At 35.4% G+C, this 17,491-nt stretch overlaps 1 protein-coding gene across 4 annotated transcripts in view; it reads left to right on the forward strand.

Moving 5' to 3' along the window:
- The window catches only part of RPS6KA3 (ribosomal protein S6 kinase A3), a 76,453-nt gene that overhangs the window by 35,119 nt on the left and 23,843 nt on the right, over positions 1-17,491 (forward strand). For all 4 annotated transcript variants that reach the window (XM_071812418.1, XM_071812419.1, XM_065858498.2 and 1 more), the window contains exons 4-10: positions 428-509; positions 4,279-4,359; positions 5,347-5,426; positions 7,747-7,853; positions 11,163-11,200; positions 11,572-11,714; positions 14,688-14,758. In XM_071812418.1, coding sequence (XP_071668519.1) covers positions 428-509; positions 4,279-4,359; positions 5,347-5,426; positions 7,747-7,853; positions 11,163-11,200; positions 11,572-11,714; positions 14,688-14,758 — 602 coding nt within the window. The remainder of the gene's footprint in view (positions 1-427; positions 510-4,278; positions 4,360-5,346; positions 5,427-7,746; positions 7,854-11,162; positions 11,201-11,571; positions 11,715-14,687; positions 14,759-17,491) is intronic.

The following is a 17,491-nucleotide window of genomic DNA, read 5'->3' on the forward strand; positions in this document are numbered from 1 at the left end:
TATTTTCATATCTGAAAATTATTAGCACTTTTGCTGTGCCATCCTCTAAACTATAATAAGATAAAACTATTTAGAGAGTAAAACTAAAAAGCTGAATTTTATATTTCAAATTTGTCTCAAATTCTGAAAGAATCAAACTTCATCCTTTGTTTTTTTCTCACTGGAATAAATTAAGTTAAATCAAAATTAATTTGGCAGACTGTTTGCCTTAAATGAACCTTTTAGATTATGAAATGAAGGAAAAAATGCAAGGGAATTTTGTTTGGCTTTGCAGAATTTAAAACTATTCAGAAAATAATAGCATTGGAAGGAATAATAAGGTCGACTTTGATTTGAAATAATACTGAGTACTTGAATTTTATAGCAAAGTATACTAATGACTTGCCTTTAATTTTCTTTTAAGAATTCTTTTTAATTTTCAATGCAGGTCTTTCTTGTCAAAAAAATCTCAGGATCAGATGCTAGACAGCTTTATGCAATGAAGGTATTGAAAAAGGCCACCTTGAAAGGTAAGCACTGTTTAGAGAGCAGAGGGGAAAAAAGAGGGAAATCAGGGACATAAAACCAGAACTTAATCTTTACACACATGTTGTTCTACAAATTGTATCTTAGAACTTTCTTCTGTCAAACAGCAAATAGCAAAGTATGCTTCCTTGTATTGTAAACCCAGAAGGATTAAGTAAACAGCAGGACTATATTGGTAGTTATAGGGGAAAGTAGGTTCCTTCCATGCCGACTATATTAGGTGATGGTGGTTTAATAGAATAGTTGTTATATCTGCCACCCAACTTGCTCCTGAGCTGTTATTTGAAACTTAATATCATTTCTTTTTGGTTTGCTGTGTATCACCAAGGATACAGTTAACACCTTTTGCTCAGTTTATATTTAGGTCATGATATTTAGAAGTGTATTATATCAGCTGTTTTATGCTAAAAGTTCTAAGCAAAGGAGTTTATCTGTCTTTAAAACAGAAGTATACCATATGTTTTCATCAAACTTTTGGCACTTGTTCTGGATGTAGGATATATTTGATAAAATCTTAATCGTCTAAGTTACATGAGAAAAAAACAGGTGTAAATTGTTTTGTTTCTTGGGTGTTTTTGGTCTTGAATGGTATCAGTAACAAAACAATTTCAAATCTGAACAGTCTCGGTTCTGTCCTGGAGAATTCCGTAAGAAAAGATAAATGTATTTTTTACTGTAGATCAAAATGAAGGCAATCTTTCACATCAGTCACTTGACCAGAACATGTATTTGTTGCTTAATGCCATTGTTTAAGACTTCTATTTGTCTGACTCATGACTGCACTGAAATTGTTGTGATAGTTTTGGGGTATTTCCAACAATCTCTAGTACTTTAAGTATTATTGATTATTCTGTTGATTTGCAATTTTAATGTTGTTTCATCTTAAAATATTCGTAGAATGATAGATGGAACAAAACCTCGCATCGATTGTGAACTTCTGCTAAAACGTTGAACGTGAAATTTCTGCTTAAGATCTAGTGCTGAACATCTGTCTCACAAATCTCATTAAATATTGCTTTCGCTTAAAACTATTACAGAGGGTTTGAGTGCTTTTGAACAGTTTCCTATATTTTGATTCCTCTGTGTTTTGTGGCACGTGTTATTCTCATTATTTACTTCCTATTTTTCTGAAATCGATTTCCACTCATTTAATGTACTTTGATATCCTCAACAGCCTTTCATTCTCCAGCCTGTTAATGGCTCAGAACTGGAGTCAGAGGTCATTCAGCAGCTGCTTTTTTAAAATGCTTGAGGGCCTCTCCATCATCTTTTGATTGTGCTTTAACCTTACATGTAAAAATTCCAGTCCAAGCTGTGGATCTAGTTTTGCCTGCAGATGGCAGAGACTGATAAGTACTGAAGCTTGGCTTCTGGTTGGAGAAGCGAGACTCGTGGGCACTAAGAATTCAAGGATGCAAAAGGCTTGAGCTTTTTTGTGACAGTAGCAGGAGGATGCCACATTTTTCCACACCTTGTCTCTGAAGTTTCAGATGCTTTTGAGTGTTTTCTGTTTGTGATTTAAGTTTTAAAAAGAGTGGAGCTGCAAGCACATGTAGGGTACTGTTGAAGTCTTAATAAGAAATTAACTGAAATTAATTTTTTTCCATAATTGCAACATCTTTAGAGATTTAATATTGTAATTTTAAATACTGTGTTACTTGATCTGTCTAAGGTCTTGTCTTGGCTCTTTCAAATTTATTTTGTAGAGTTATTTTTGTGTTCTAAAATTAAAGATAAAAGTGCCCTTTAAGACTACTTTATCAAAAGCAGTGTGCATGATTCACAAATCAAATTTAGAAAGAATGTTTTCATAGGAATGCAACTATATTAGCCAGAACATGTTGATGTAACTGCACGGTCCAACCTTTTAATGTTTAGAACAAATCCAAGAATACACACGTACAACTTTCTTTAGTGCAGAGACTAGTTTATTAATACACTCAGATAGAAGGTATCGTCTTTCAATGCCCGTTTATGATGGAGAGAGAGAGAAATGGGGCCAAATCATTGCTAGAGAGTCTGGCATCGGTACTTCAGCAGTACATATGTGGCAAGTACAGTCAACAAAAGTCAGATTTTTAATGGCTAATACTGAGATCTTTAATTACCTCAGTTCCTTATAGTTCTTTTTGGTTGAGATTTTAGACTTTCTCTGACGTTTCAGAAACAGGCTTGTTATCCATGCAACTGTTACATAGCTATAGGCACTTAAGTATTTTGATTTTTTTTCTCAACTGAATCTGCTTTAAAAAAATAATATTCTAAATCTCAGTTTTATAATTCACATGAACCCTTGGAACAGCAAAACTGCACAGCTATCTTGTGAAATTTTCATGACTTCAGATGTAAAGGTCAAAATTCAAATGTGATGCTTGCTCTGTGTTTGGTGAGCACTTATTTTAATTGCTTCCATTTTTAGGAATCTGTTCTGCAGGGAGATGGAAACTTGATAGCTTTATTCATAAAAATGTATCTATATAACTAAATTTCACAAATGTATTATTGTAAGTGCAGGTTTCTGGGAAAAGATAGCTAAACTTCTAAAAGACCCTTTTCCTTCTTGACTTTTTTCCTGTCATGTTATGTTTTAATATCTGAGAACTCTGGCTTGTTAAGTGTACCAGAGACGCTGGCAACTTAAACTTTGGACTGGGGTGGTTCTTTCAAGAATTCGCAACATTATGGAAAGGGGCAGTAACAAAACATAGAATAAGGGAAAGAGAAAAGCAACATCTTAAACCACTGTAGCAAACTTCGTTAGCTCTCATCTGTGAGAGTTCTGAATTTTGACTGTGTCCTGGTGGATTTGGAGCTTTGGGTGGGAACAGGTGCTGCTTGGAAAGGTGGGGGAGCTGCCTGGGATGCCTGCCTGGCTCAAGGATTGCCAGCCCCATATGGGGGGCATCTGCCTGGGGTCCTCGGTGCAGCCCATAGTGGCACAGGAGCAGGTGCGTGTCCCATTCTGAGCCATGGTGGGACAGCACAGGCAGCTTGAGCAGTAACTGCTTCTGACGTCTGATATAGCCTTCCATGCACACATTTACTCTCAGTAAGTCTTTTTAAAAGTACACGCTACGCTGAATGGATATTATTTTTATTTTAAGTTCACAATAAAGAAAGGAAATTTTTTTTAAAAATCCCTTACGAATTGTGAATCACAGAATGTTAGGGATTGGAAGGGACCTCAAAAGATGATCTAGTCCAAGCCCCCCGCCAGAGCAGGAACACCTAGATGAGGTTACACAGGAAGACATCCAGGCGGTTTGTGAAGGTACTTAATAGTGCAAGTTATTTGAATGAGTTAAACCAGTGTAAGCATCATTATGATAGTATAATTTTACTTAAGTTTGCTTTGCTATAATTTTAGTTCTCCCTACTTTTCAACAGTAGAGAAAATGGCTATGTTTACTATAGATAGCTGTGGCAGTTTTGCTCTACTGTTTAAAAGGTTAACTAAGTACAGGGCTGACTGAAGGGCACTTATGTTTTTTCTTGTGTTTTTGTTAAATTTGTTTACCCAGTGTCAGATTTTTGCCAATAGCAGAAACTGAAGCAAATTGAAATGCATGAAGAGATCTATCAGAAAACTGCACTTTGAAATAAATCTCTCTGAAGTCTATTCTGTGTATAGTGACCTGTAGGCAATCATAATACTATGGGATACCATGTGAAGTACGTCAGGAAACATAGGAAAAATACTGATTCACAATGTAAATTATTTTATTTTTTTATCTTGCTTGTGTTCTGTTGTAGTTCGAGATCGAGTTCGAACAAAAATGGAACGTGATATCCTAGTAGAAGTTAACCATCCGTTCATTGTCAAGTTACATTATGGTGAGTTGCAGAAAAATTCAGTTTTATATTGTAGGAAAGGGTGTTTGTCGAGATAGTACCTAATATCTGCTTTGTAGTTCAGAGAATCATAGAAAATTAGTGTGCTATCTAAGTCCTGATTCCGCAAAGACTTGCTGTGTAATAATTCTCATGCAAAGTAAGCACATTTCTAACTTGATGCGCAGTGTTATGTCTTTCTAGGACTGGGTCTTGTAGCCCTTTGCTTTACTAAAAAGCAGTTACCTACTTATGTGTAGTCCTTCTTTTCCAAAACCTTTTCTCTTTTGTATATGTCATTCACTTATTTTTTTTCTAATTATTTCTTATCCTTCCTTTAGTTAATCTATAGAAAGCATATGCAATGACATTACTTCAAGTTGCATCAAAATTGGTGGAAATATGCCTTCCAATTTTAGTAGTATGGGCAGTCATAAAAAATTATTAGGGGGGTGAAGGGAAGGAAATCAGTACTCTTAACATGTCATGCAGAAACTAAACTGAAAAAGGATAGTTAATAGTTTCTGGTTTTAATTTTTGCAGTTGGATTTGCTTTTAGGATCCAGTTTTTCCAATAGTTCAAACCTCATTCTCTGAAGTGGATTATATACAGCTTTCACTGTATTACTTGTCACTCTTTTGCAAAGTAGACAAGATCTCCCTGTTAAAATGAGTTCCCAGAGGTTTTAGAATATATGCATTAGTTGCTAATTTACCCTTTTAAATCTAGGCTTTTTATTTCCTAAAATCTGGAATGAAATGCGGACTAACCTAAGTTCAGTTTATTTTCTTAGGAGTTCCATTGGTGATTTACTTTGTTTTCATATGGCATGAGAGTTACTTTATTCATTTAAATATTTTTTTGTGCAAAGGAGAAAGAAGAATAATTCATTTTGATAATGAAAATACAGGTGAATTATTGTGTATGTTATTCTTTTGATGAAGAGTAAGAGTAGACGATGTTTAATTTTTTTTAATTGATCTTTTCAGCTTTTCAAACAGAAGGGAAGCTATATCTTATTTTGGATTTTCTCAGGGGAGGAGACTTGTTTACACGTTTATCCAAAGAGGTAAACTTTTTTAATTTGAAATTTGTGATAACATTTGACTATAAATGGCCTATATTAGGAGAGTTTACTTTTTAGCTTCTGTTTTCATTGAATAACATTTTGAATATATTTTTTTAACCAGATAGGTTTTTTTATTTGCTTGGGGTTTTTTGCATGAAGTAGTCACTTCATGAAAATGCTGTTGGTAATCTACGTTGTTTCTGAAAAAAGGCTTAGACAGTCTCACTCTGCTGCTTTTTACACCTTGCAAAATTTTCTTCTATTGCTACGATTTTTGAGTCTCAGAGCAAGGATTAATATAAAGTAGTTGTATTCAAACTAACTGATTAATGTCTGGATTTATTATCAAAATTGAGTGACTTTTTTATGATTTACATATGAACACCAAATTGCGTTATTTATAAATATTTTAAAAGCAAGAATTATATTCCACTTGTTTTGGTAATTTTCCAAACAAGAAGACTTTGCCTTTGTCACGCTGGTGATATCTCTGGGTAGATGTGTGAAGTAATGGTTTTGGAAAGTTTAGTTACCTCAGATTAATTTAACTCCCAAAATAAGTGCTGACATTTCATATATCAGATTTTATTTTTTTTTTTTTTTTGTAGCACTCATGTAAAAACTTCCAGCAAATACATAGTAGGAAAGAGATATAAATATATCCAATGGATATCTAGTAGCCAGAACTTGTAATTGTAGCTGTTTTTCCATTTCCCTTGCTACAGAGTATCTGGTACAGTTGGGTCACCACTACAAAGCTCTGTGGTTATTAAGAAGAGAGTAAAATGCAGTGCATTTTGTGTATAGATCTGTGCTGACCGTATAAATGATGACATTTAATTCAGGAAAGCCATCTGTTTCAAGTTGCTTCTTTTAGTTTGTTTTGCCACAGATAATTAGAAAGTTATTAGTACTCTAAAATTGAGATACTTTTTTCTTAAAATCTATAGCTGGTTCTTGGTTCCGAAGAAAGAATGTATATTGCTTTCCTGCTGATAATATTTTCATCTTGAGCCACTCAAATTTTAAAAGATGTAATATGGTTAGATAAGAAATATTCATTACAGGTACCTGAATCTAAGCTAGTTGTTCATGACTGATGCAGTGAAATGGGCATGCTGGATGCGATCAATGTTATCCTCATGTGATTTGTAAATAGATCAGATGAACTGCAGCCTAAAAGTTCATGCCTTTTCCCTATTGACTAAAAAAGGGAAAAGTTATTCATTCAGAGCTAGACATCTACACTGCAGATGTTTAAGGTTAGGAGAGATTAATTCCATACAATGTTTTTAAAGAACATAGTATGGGTGTATTATCATCTTCTTGGGATTGTTCACTATTTGAGCTTCTAAATGTTTCTTATAGAAACTTCCCTGCTTGAATGTCCCTGTACTAAATGTTGACTCTTTTTTAAAAGTAACATCAGCAACAACCTTTTGAACAAGCTTTTATGTCACTTTCTCCCTTTAGACTACTAAGAGGAACATATGTGCTGTTCTTCATTCTTAATACTTGCTTAAAATAGTGTTAATCTGTGCTCTCCATTGCCGTTATTTTTTCCAATTCTATATACTGTATCTAAAGATGTTAGTTTTAAATACAGACTAGTAAGTGAGGTAGAATCAAATCATGTGGTATTTTTTAGATTTTATTTTCATCTTTTTCTCAGTTCTCAGTAAACGGGATTAGTTTCTCTTCCTAACAAAAAATACGGAATTGCTATCTGACATCTTACCTGTGCTCTTACATAGGCTATTTCCTTAGTTTACTCTTTGATCTACCTTTTCAGCAGTCGCATCTCAGGCTGCATCTTGGGGGTTTTACCATCACTGAAACTTATTTCTTATGGTACTTAGAGGCAGTCTCCTCAAAAACAAGATGTGTAAGCTTTTCTCATCTCTTGGACTTTGTAGACAACATTCAGGCATTTGAACCTCTTCAGTCCAAATTTGTTTTCTGGAAGTGAAATGATCACATCCAGTAAAGAGGTAGTCACATTCTTTAAATACTTCCCCAAATTTTTTGTCTCACTACAGTGTGTCTGTCCTCTTCAACAATCAGAAGCAAATAACCTCAGAAAGAATAAGAAGATATTGGCTTCAGAAGTTCTTTTTCTAGTATGTAGCATGAAATAGTATTGATTATAAAATCCTAGGTTTTGTCTAATCAAGAAATTTGAATTTCTAGGGTTTTGTAAAGAAATGAATTCAAGCATTATGTAGAACTATTCTTCAAACCCACTGTTACAGTTGTTTAGTTGGTGCTGGTGTAAGCATTACAGATTTTACATGTAAGATACGTTGTTTTGCTTTTTCAGGTGATGTTCACAGAAGATGATGTTAAATTTTACCTGGCAGAATTAGCACTTGCTTTAGACCATCTACATAGTCTTGGAATAATATACCGGGACCTAAAACCAGAAAAGTAAGACTCCTCTGCAGCGAATGCAGTGTATTAATTTGATTTGTATAGCACTTCTACCTATGCACTTATCTTTCCAGCTGTTAAACCTCAGTAATTTGCTATATAAACTGAGCAAGGAGGGAGGCAGGGGAAGCTTGCTGCAGGCTTTTTTAGTTGAAAAGGTTGGGTTTTATTTCCATTATAACATGAGCATCTAGTTTCAGAGTGATATGGCAAGTACTATAATCCGTGTTATTTTAAGTAAAGACAACACTGAAATATTCTTGCCTTTCACTTTCCAGGTGGTTTAGGGTGTGAAATGGAGAAGAGGTCTTCTTGGCCTTTGTTTTTGTCATTATTATAGAATTTCTGGACTAGCAATAAACATAGAACAAATGCATTATACAAAGTTGCAGTAGAACATTGTATCTTTGGATTTGAAAACCTAACAGCAAACATCTTTTGCAATGCTGATTTTTAAAATCCACTGCACTAAGAGCAGAATGCAGTTTTAATTTTAAAGTAAAATATGAGGCTTTATTTAACATATTGGCAATCACATAATTACAGTGAAAACTTAAAATAAGCTTGAAGTTACAATTCTGGTATGGTGGTGTCTCAGTGTTAGTCATCCGTGCTTCATTCAAATGACTGAATTCTGTCTCCTGTTTATGTCTTCCCTACAGTATTTTTTTCAGTTTTAGATGATGTAAAGAAGGAAATGTCAGTGCTATCATCTGTAACATTTGCATATATTTCAGATATAGATGTATGCTGTAGTGTTACACTCTACCTGGAGAGGAATCTAAGTGACAATATAATGCGTGCATCTTCTGTTGTGCTTAATCAGATAGTTAACATACTCTGCCTCATTGCAAGGAAGCCTATAATAATTCTTAAGTCCTGATGTCCTTGGTGATCTCATTTCTCTCTTACAGCTATGTGGGGAACCTGAAAATTCTGTGGGAGATAACTCTCTGATGTAAAGTATTAGTGAAAAGAGCAAAAATTAGTACAGTTATTAGAGAATCTGGCCATTAAATGAAGGTTCCATTAAGAGAGCATGTTCTTTTGTGCATCTCCTGGAAAAAGAAAAATACAAATTTAAAAATGTTTAGCCCTGACTGACAAGAGGAGAAAGATTTGCACTCAGATCAGAAATTTGGAGACTTTTGGCATGGAGTTGTACTTAAAAATGAATAGGGAATTATGTTTAAACTTTGAGAGTGTTATGTTAAGTAATTCTGAAGTGAGGAAAAATAGGCTTACCAAGTAGAAAGAGATATTTAAAAAGCAAAGTGAGAGAACAAAATAGTAATTGTCAGAAGACTAGAGAGCTACTACCTCGAACATAGTGTGGTGGGGTTTTTTTGCATGTGTCTATACCTGTTGAAAAGCCCTGATTTAAAGCCTTGGATGTATTTGATTAAAAAAAAAAAATTTAAAAATCAAAGGTTGTAATTTCCTTCAAGTTATTGATGAGATAGCAGTGACTCTCCGAGGCTGTATCAATTCTGTGGGGCTGTTTTCCACCATGGAAACTGCAAAGGAGGAAAAGGGAAGGGCAGGGGAAATGACCATGCAGCGTGTGCCTGGGTCAGATCTCAGCCCCAGGGTGAAGCACAGCTCCCCACAGGACAAGCTGCAAGAACTAGGCCTGCTGTGTAGGTGGTGTTACAGAGTCCCATTCTGGAATACTTTGCATGCTTTGAATTGTGATTGTATTCTGTCGTGGTTGAGGATAGTTGGCATCGCAGTGCGGCCCTTTTTGTGATTAAAATAAACAGGTGGAAGCACAAAGCCTGCTCTAAGTATGGGGCCCAGGGCTCCTGTCCTTTGGTACAACATGAGAATACTTACTACTTGATGTTATTTGAAAGGGTCAACACCCTTTGAAATGGTAATTACAAATGAATACTCATTTTATATACATATGCAAACATAAATTATATTAACATGTCTTGCTCAGTTTAAAAGAAATAGAACTATATCTCTATGTTTAATAATTGTGATGATACATGCTACAGATGGCCAAAACTGAAACGTCAAGATAAATGTTACTACATACCGTGCTGAATTCAACCAAATAGGTAAATAAAACTCCGATATCACAGAATCATGGAATGGTTGAGGTTGGAAGGGACCTCTGGAGATCATCTAGCCCAACCCACCTGCTAAAGCAGGTTCACCTGGAGCATATCACACAGGAATGTGTCCAGGCAGGTTTTGAATGTCTCCAGAGAAGGAGACCCCACAACCTCTCTGGGCAGCCTGTTCCAGGGCTCTGGCACCCTCAAAGTAAAGAAGTTTCTCCTCATATTCAGATGGAACCTCCTGTGCTTCAGTCTGTGCCTGTTGCATCTCATTCTGTCGTTGGGCTCTGGATGCAGTACTCCAGATGCAGCATCACCAGGGCAGAGTAGAGGGGGAGAAGAACCTCCCTTGATTTGCTGGTCACACTTTCCTTAACGAACCACAGGATACTCTGCTTCGGCCACAAGGGCACATTGCTGGCTCATGGTCAGCCTGTTGTCCACCAGAACTCTCAAGTACTTCTCTGCAATGTTGCTTTCCAGCAGGTCAACCCCTAACCTGTACTGGTGCCTTGGGTTATTCATCCCCAGGTGCAGGACCCCATGCTTGCACTTGTTGAACTTGTTGATATGCTGATTGTGTTTCATAATCTTTAAAAAAATAAATAATTGAAGAAAAAGAAAATGCACGTGCTCAAAGCATAGAATTACAGAATGGTTGAGGTTTGAAGGGAGCTCTGGAGATCAGGCAGTCCAACCCACCTGCTAAAGCAGGTTCCCCTAGATCAGATAGCACAAGAATACATCAAGGCAGGTTTTGAATGTCTTCAGAGGAGGAGACTCCACAACCTTTCTGGGCAGCCTGTTCCAGTGCTCTGGCACCCTCAAAGTAAAGTTTCTCCTCATATTCAGATGGAACCTCCTGTGCTTCAGTCTGTGCCTGTTGCACCTCATCCTGTCGTTAGGCACCCCTGAAAGGAGTCTGATCCCATCCTCTTGAGATCCACCCTTGAGATATTTATAAACATTGATGAGATCCCCTCTCAGCCTTCTCTTCTCCAGGCTGAACAGACGCAGCTCCCTCTGTCTCTTCTGATAAGATGCTCCAGACCCCTCATCCTCTTCGTAGCTCTTTGTAGCATCTCCTCCTAATGATTCATTTTCATGCATGTTCAATTCTGCTTGTCTCTGTGTATGATGTTCTGTTTATTCATAGATGTTGCCAGTACATTGTCTGAAATAACAGTTAAAAGATATTTTAATTTGTTTGTTTTATTCTTTTTCTTGTTTTTTTTAGCATCCTGCTTGATGAGGAAGGACATATCAAATTGACAGGTGAATAAAGGGAAATTGCAACATCTGGATCTTTTCTGTTCATAATAAAACCTTTGCATTTTCCTTTTTCTTGGTAAAGCAGTATGGTAAACTAAGTAATTTTAACTGAGGAAACTTTGCTGTGGAGAAAATAGTATAAGTAGCTGAAATAAATTAAGTATATAAATATTTAAATAAAACATCTGCTTTATAAGTATATCTGTTGCTGTGGACCTGTGATAATTTGGGGAGGAGAATTCTGTAATTCCCATGTGTGTGTTTGGTTTAATTATGTGAATGATACAAGCATCACATTTCACATTAGGGTGAAAGTATTAACTATAAGTGATTTAAAAAAATTATATTTAGAGGTATTCTTTTTTTCCTTTCAGATTTTGGCTTAAGTAAAGAGTCAATTGATCATGAAAAAAAAGCCTACTCTTTCTGTGGAACAGTGGAATATATGGCACCAGAAGTTGTTAATAGACGAGGTCATACACAGAGTGCAGACTGGTGGTCTTTTGGTGTTCTAATGGTAGGTTTCTGGTAAATGTAAATAATAGCAGAACTGTGCTTTGCAAGGTTTGGTGAAACAAATTAAACTGTAAGGTGAGCTTTAAATGAATTCTAACTACAAAAAAATTTCAAAATTATATTAAATTAATAACAATACCACAGAGTTTGGATCAAGAACATGGACTAGGTCTCATATCAACATCAACAATATGCCGTATTTCTGTTACTGTTGTATTGAAATATTATCCATCTATTTTGGTTTGAATGTTACAGAGATTAATACGAATACTGAAGTATACATGGAAAATACTGTCTTTTCCAAGGCAGGGAAGAAATTTAGATCCAAATTTTAAATTTGAATTTATTCTCAAGCAGAGAAAAATGAGTGATAACTTTATAATTAGTCTCCAGTGTAATTACAGCTTAGTGGAATCATGACAGCTGTTGATCTCACACATCAAAATAATCTAAATGACACTGAACTGATATGGAATATAGTTGCTCAGTTGCTTATGGTGTTTCTGCAAGGAGTTAACTTCTGAAGTTGCAAGGTCGGGGGAAATAATGTTGTGTATCAAATATGGCTTTGGAAAAGAAAAATAGATAAAGTTTGGTATTTCAGGAATGCTGAGTGGCTTTTAATATTTATAATATGTGTGCGTTTTTGGCATAAAGATGAAGTAATTGTATTTTTAAAGGAAATGTTTTTGTTTCTTACTGTTTCTGCTACATATGACTGTAACAGCACAACTAATTTGAGTGCTTTGTAGTACGACAAGGACTCTTGTGTCTGAAAATAAGTCATCCTATCACCTTTTAGTCATCTAGAATGCTGTTGTGGTCTGAAAACTGACTATGTAAAAGTAGCACCTGATAACTAAACTCTCTTCAGACAAACAAGCACACACACCCCCCTCACATATTAGTTGTTGATAACACAAAAATAGTAAAACTTCATCTTTAGTTTATAAAGCTGGAAAACATTTTGTGCTTATAAAGTACGTATGTTAGAACTGAAAATTGTTCAAAGATGCTAGATGTGAAATTTTCTACATTAGTATATGGAATATAGTGCAGTTTTCTCTGACACTTCTGTTGCTTGCATTTCTCATTTGTATGGTAACTTTCATAGACAATCTGTATATATCCACTCTAAATCATTCTTATTTAGAACCTGTGTTGATTGAGTAGTTGTTAGTGTGGTATGAGTACACAGTGTCTAGATTGAACAGGAGTTTTAACATAGAAACAGAGACTAGAAAGATATCTCAACAAATAATTTGGCCTCTTTTCTCCTGCTGCTAGACACTAAGTATATTTAGACCATTTTTGAGAAGCATATTCTAATTTGTTCTTTAAACAGTGACTGTTTGAAGGGATGTCAGATAACTGAAAACATTAATGTAAAGTTTTCAGGAGTGTTATGTATTTGTTGAGGTTCTCTCCTCCTGAAACGAAAGGTGATCACTAGAGAAGGCCAGTGTTGCCTGTTGATGTTGGAATATAGTATGTTTTGAGGGAGCATGGAACACATATACTGAGTTGTTAATACAAGTGTGTATGCTTGTGACAAGTAGGACCTTGCTAAAGAAACTTTTTATTTCAAGCAAGCGTAAGCAAAATATACAGCACTACAAATGTACCTTTAAAAAAGATTTTTGGAAGTGCAATTTGTGAAGATCATTCTAAACTACAAACAAAAGGTGAATACTTTTCGTAGTTTTGACTTATGCCTCTCACATCTTCCTGACAATTGTCTTAAGAAGTGCTAAGGCTAAAAGTAGGGGTTTTTTTCATGTTGACATTATATTAAATTTAAAATTTTAAATATAAGTATATATGTAAAAATAATATATAAAGTATGTAGCATTAGTAAACTGTTGACAGCTTTTATTCTCTGAATACTTTATTGGGTAATAAGTATTTTAAAATTCTATTTTAATAAAAAGGGTGTTTAAAGAATGCTGTTAGTGCAACTTCACACTCTTACTTTAGATCTAAAAATACTACAGTCACACATTATTCACTCAAGTTATCCGTATATATTTTTGATGTTTAGAAGGCTAAATGTTTGGGTTGTACAGGAATAGAGGATACCTTGTGTTCAGGATGAATCAGGTTCGCATAAGCTGTTTGGAAGGTTCCTTTATAATTATTTTAATTTTGATGGCTTTAAGTGCATGCCATGAAATTTCATTGAATTAAATTCTTTTGCAATTCTTAAACAAAAAATCAGGATTTCTGCCTCAAAGTGGTGGCTGCCATGGCTGCTGCCAGACTGCTTTCACTGCCTCGCTTAGATCTGATATCCCTGCAGTATGCTGCAGCCCAATGGAAGTGCCTCTGTATTTATCTATTTTTACTCAGTCGCTTTCAGAACAAATCAGTATTTTAAGTGTCTGTTGCCTGCTACCAGGCACTGTAGAATGTGCATGAACGTACTGTGTAGCTCTTACGTGTTCCTTCAGGCTTTATTTCTGCTGTATGCATATAGTAACCACTTTTCATCATGCATGTCTTTGTCAATCAACTAACCCTTTTCCCCTTTCCAAGGAAAGCTATGTACATGCCAGTTTTAAAACTCTTGACCTTTTTAATTATTTCTGCATGAGGAGAAATCCTCACTAACTTTTGGAAGGGGAATCTTTCTCCCTACCCCCCACTCTCTTGAAAACTAAAATAAAGTTGTATAGATCAGTTCTTACAAGAATAAAGTTTTTAGTCAGAAACGAAGCACAGAACATTATAGTCTAAATTTTTCAGATAAAAGCATGTAAAGCAAGGTATCAATATAGGAAAATATTTTGCAGCTTTAAAGATGGCAAAGGCTGCTCAGTGTTCATAGTAATTTAAATTGTACAATGAGAAGTTGTTTTGCACAGACTTGGGTGTTAACATGCATGAATTTTGGAAGGTTAAGATGCTAAGTAGTTTTGTCAAAAATTAGATTTTGTCCAGGTAATGTAATTGATGAAAGTTTTACTCTATACAGTTTGAAATGCTCACTGGTACTCTACCTTTCCAAGGGAAAGACAGAAAAGAAACCATGACTATGATTCTCAAGTGAGTACACTCTTATTTATATATCTCATCAGGTATTCTACAGGGATGCCCTCCGGGCTGCAATATCTAATTTCTACTCTTCCCTCATTTCCAAAGGTACTGGTAAATCCTCACTCCCTATTCCATTCTATTAATTCCCTTTGCTGCCTATCTAATTTGCCTTTCTATTCCTTCCCCATACCAGGTACAAAGAATTTCATAGCAGCTCAATAATCTGTAATAACTTCTCCAACCATATGATCTTTCCCATCCTACTTCCATAATATTTTTCAACTTTCTTATCCTTTTTGATATCCTGTGCATTTTTTTCCTTGTTGTTTTTTGTTTTAGGTTTGGTTTGGTGGTTTGTTTTTTTTTTTTGAGAAAGTATTTTCTCTCCTTATCCTTCTCTCTTACCAACTCCTGACCCTACTTTTATTACTGGTGCTGCAAACAACTTGCTCCCCTGATACTTCTCCTATTTGCTTAAGTGCATCCTCCCTTATCTACTTTCCTGTGGCTTGCCCAAGCTCCAGTTTTCCCCTTTGCTATTTCGAGTAGAGATTTTGCATTAGCTATATTGTTTTTGCTAATGAAGGCCTGCTTTTTTTTTTTTTTAATTGCTGATCTCCTACATATCCTCTTAACTAACACAGCCTATGACATTATTCTCCCACTTTTGGGACTGTAATCTAACGCTGTGCAAACAACTCTATTTCTTCATATCATAGTTTCACTTCTCTGTTTCCATCCATTTTTTACTAATACCATTTTTTTCCCCATGGAGGCTTATAATACTATTTTAGTTTTCTCATTTGCTTTCTGCTTAATTGTTTATCATTGTTCTTAGTCCTGTTACACTTGTCTACCTATATTTGAAGCCAGCATTTATTTTGCACCAACAACCTGTTTCGAAAAATATATTAAATTCTTTCATATTTTTTCTATGTAATTAGGATGTGAAAACCTCTAGAAAACAAACTCATTCTTTTCCTTGCTTTTGCTTTCATAATGCATACATGTTGTGTTATTCTTTGCCTTTGGTTTTCTTCCTCACCTTATATTTGCAAATGTATTTAGTGATACTAGTTTCTTCTGCTGCCTCAACACCATGCCAGTTCAAATCTCTGCGTTGTGATTATTGAATGTCTTTAACTAAAAGGTTCTATCTATTCACAGCAAGTCTAACATCCTTCTGACCACCTCCTATTTATGAGAAGCTAGTCTGAGATAGTTCTGCTGCACTCACATATTTCAGGAGCCATGCATTTTTTTTCTATCTGTGCTTCACAAGTCTCATCTTCTCTGCCTGCATGTGACTCCACTCTGTTCCTCAACAGTCTTTCCACTGTTACTACAAAAGTCGTCTGTATTCAGCTGCTGTGTAGAATATCTTCCTTGCATCTCCCCAGTTAACTTGACATTCATAATTACATTCAGAGTTCATCTGAGCATGTATCTCTGATTTCCTTTTCTACCTTTTTCTTTTCTCACCTTCTAGGCTTTGTAATTGTTATTAGTTGCGGAGAGCTGCACAAAAAATGTGGTACAAAGTAAAGAAATTTTTCCTCTGTTTTAACGTTCTGTACACTTCTGTTTATTGCATATAAATCAGTTTTGCTGTTTGTAATATGCCTAGCTAAAAAAACAGAAGGTATTTTAAAGGCTTTTTTGAAAAGTTCACATTTTTTGTCTGGCCCCATAAGAATGGCAGTATGTTTTTATTTTCTGTATAGTAGTAAATGTACTATATTTCTCCTTAAATTTTTCATAAAACTGTTTGAAATGGACAGGTGTACATACAAATTAATATTTTTGTAGTGTATAATTTAAGATATTTTGCTTTTCTTACCTTCTGTTCCTGAAAATCCACAGAATATGTATTCTTACAACACACGTTTTTCTGAACTCTTTATTTCTTACAACATTACCAAGACAGGTCCTTGTTTATTCTTGTGTGTTTTACCTAAAACTGAGAAACTCTGCAATTTGAAGAAATCAGTGTTTGCAGCAATAGAGTTAAGTTTTTAAAGCATCTTTTCTCCTTTACTGAAGAGGTATGCCTTCATATAAAATGTCTTCATCCATCAGGAATGTCAGAAAAAAATTGCTGTCACTCATGTATAACCTAAGAACTGTGAGGACCTGGTGATCTCCTTTTCTTCTGCTGTGTCATGTGGGCAGTAAAGGATTTTATAAAAGTTGCTCCTTAACAATGGAAAGGGAGCAACAACTTTCTTAATCTCTGTGGTTTGCACAAGGGCTTCCAATTCACTCCAGTGTGGACTGCAGTACATACCAGTCCTCTGGAATTTCTTCTACTTATTTTGTTTCTGTTCATTTAATCGCTTCTCTGTAAGATGAATTGCAGTTATGTTTTTTTGGCCCCTCATGCTGAACCCTCAGGGCTGCATCCTACTGTTGGAGCCGGTTTGGATTGTAATAGGGCAGAGATTTCCACCCACTCCAGCACAGTCCTATCATATTTTGTTTTCTGTTCTCTGTCCTTCAATAACATTGTAAATTGATACCATTGTGCTTCTGCAGACAATGCATTCCTTGCTGTCTCTTACAGCATAGCTCTGTGGTACTTAGCTGTGAGCAGGAATGACATCAAGGGAATGTGCAGTGAAATCACTGCATATAAAGTGCATGAGTATGAATTTGGCTGGTAGCAGTTCATGGCGATGGCCCACTGCCCATTCCTCCATTCCACTGGTGCTCTTGATCTGCCTGTAGTCTGTAATTGAAGAT

This window comes from Patagioenas fasciata, chromosome 1, assembly GCF_037038585.1.
Source record: "Patagioenas fasciata isolate bPatFas1 chromosome 1, bPatFas1.hap1, whole genome shotgun sequence".
Taxonomy (NCBI): domain Eukaryota; kingdom Metazoa; phylum Chordata; class Aves; order Columbiformes; family Columbidae; genus Patagioenas; species Patagioenas fasciata.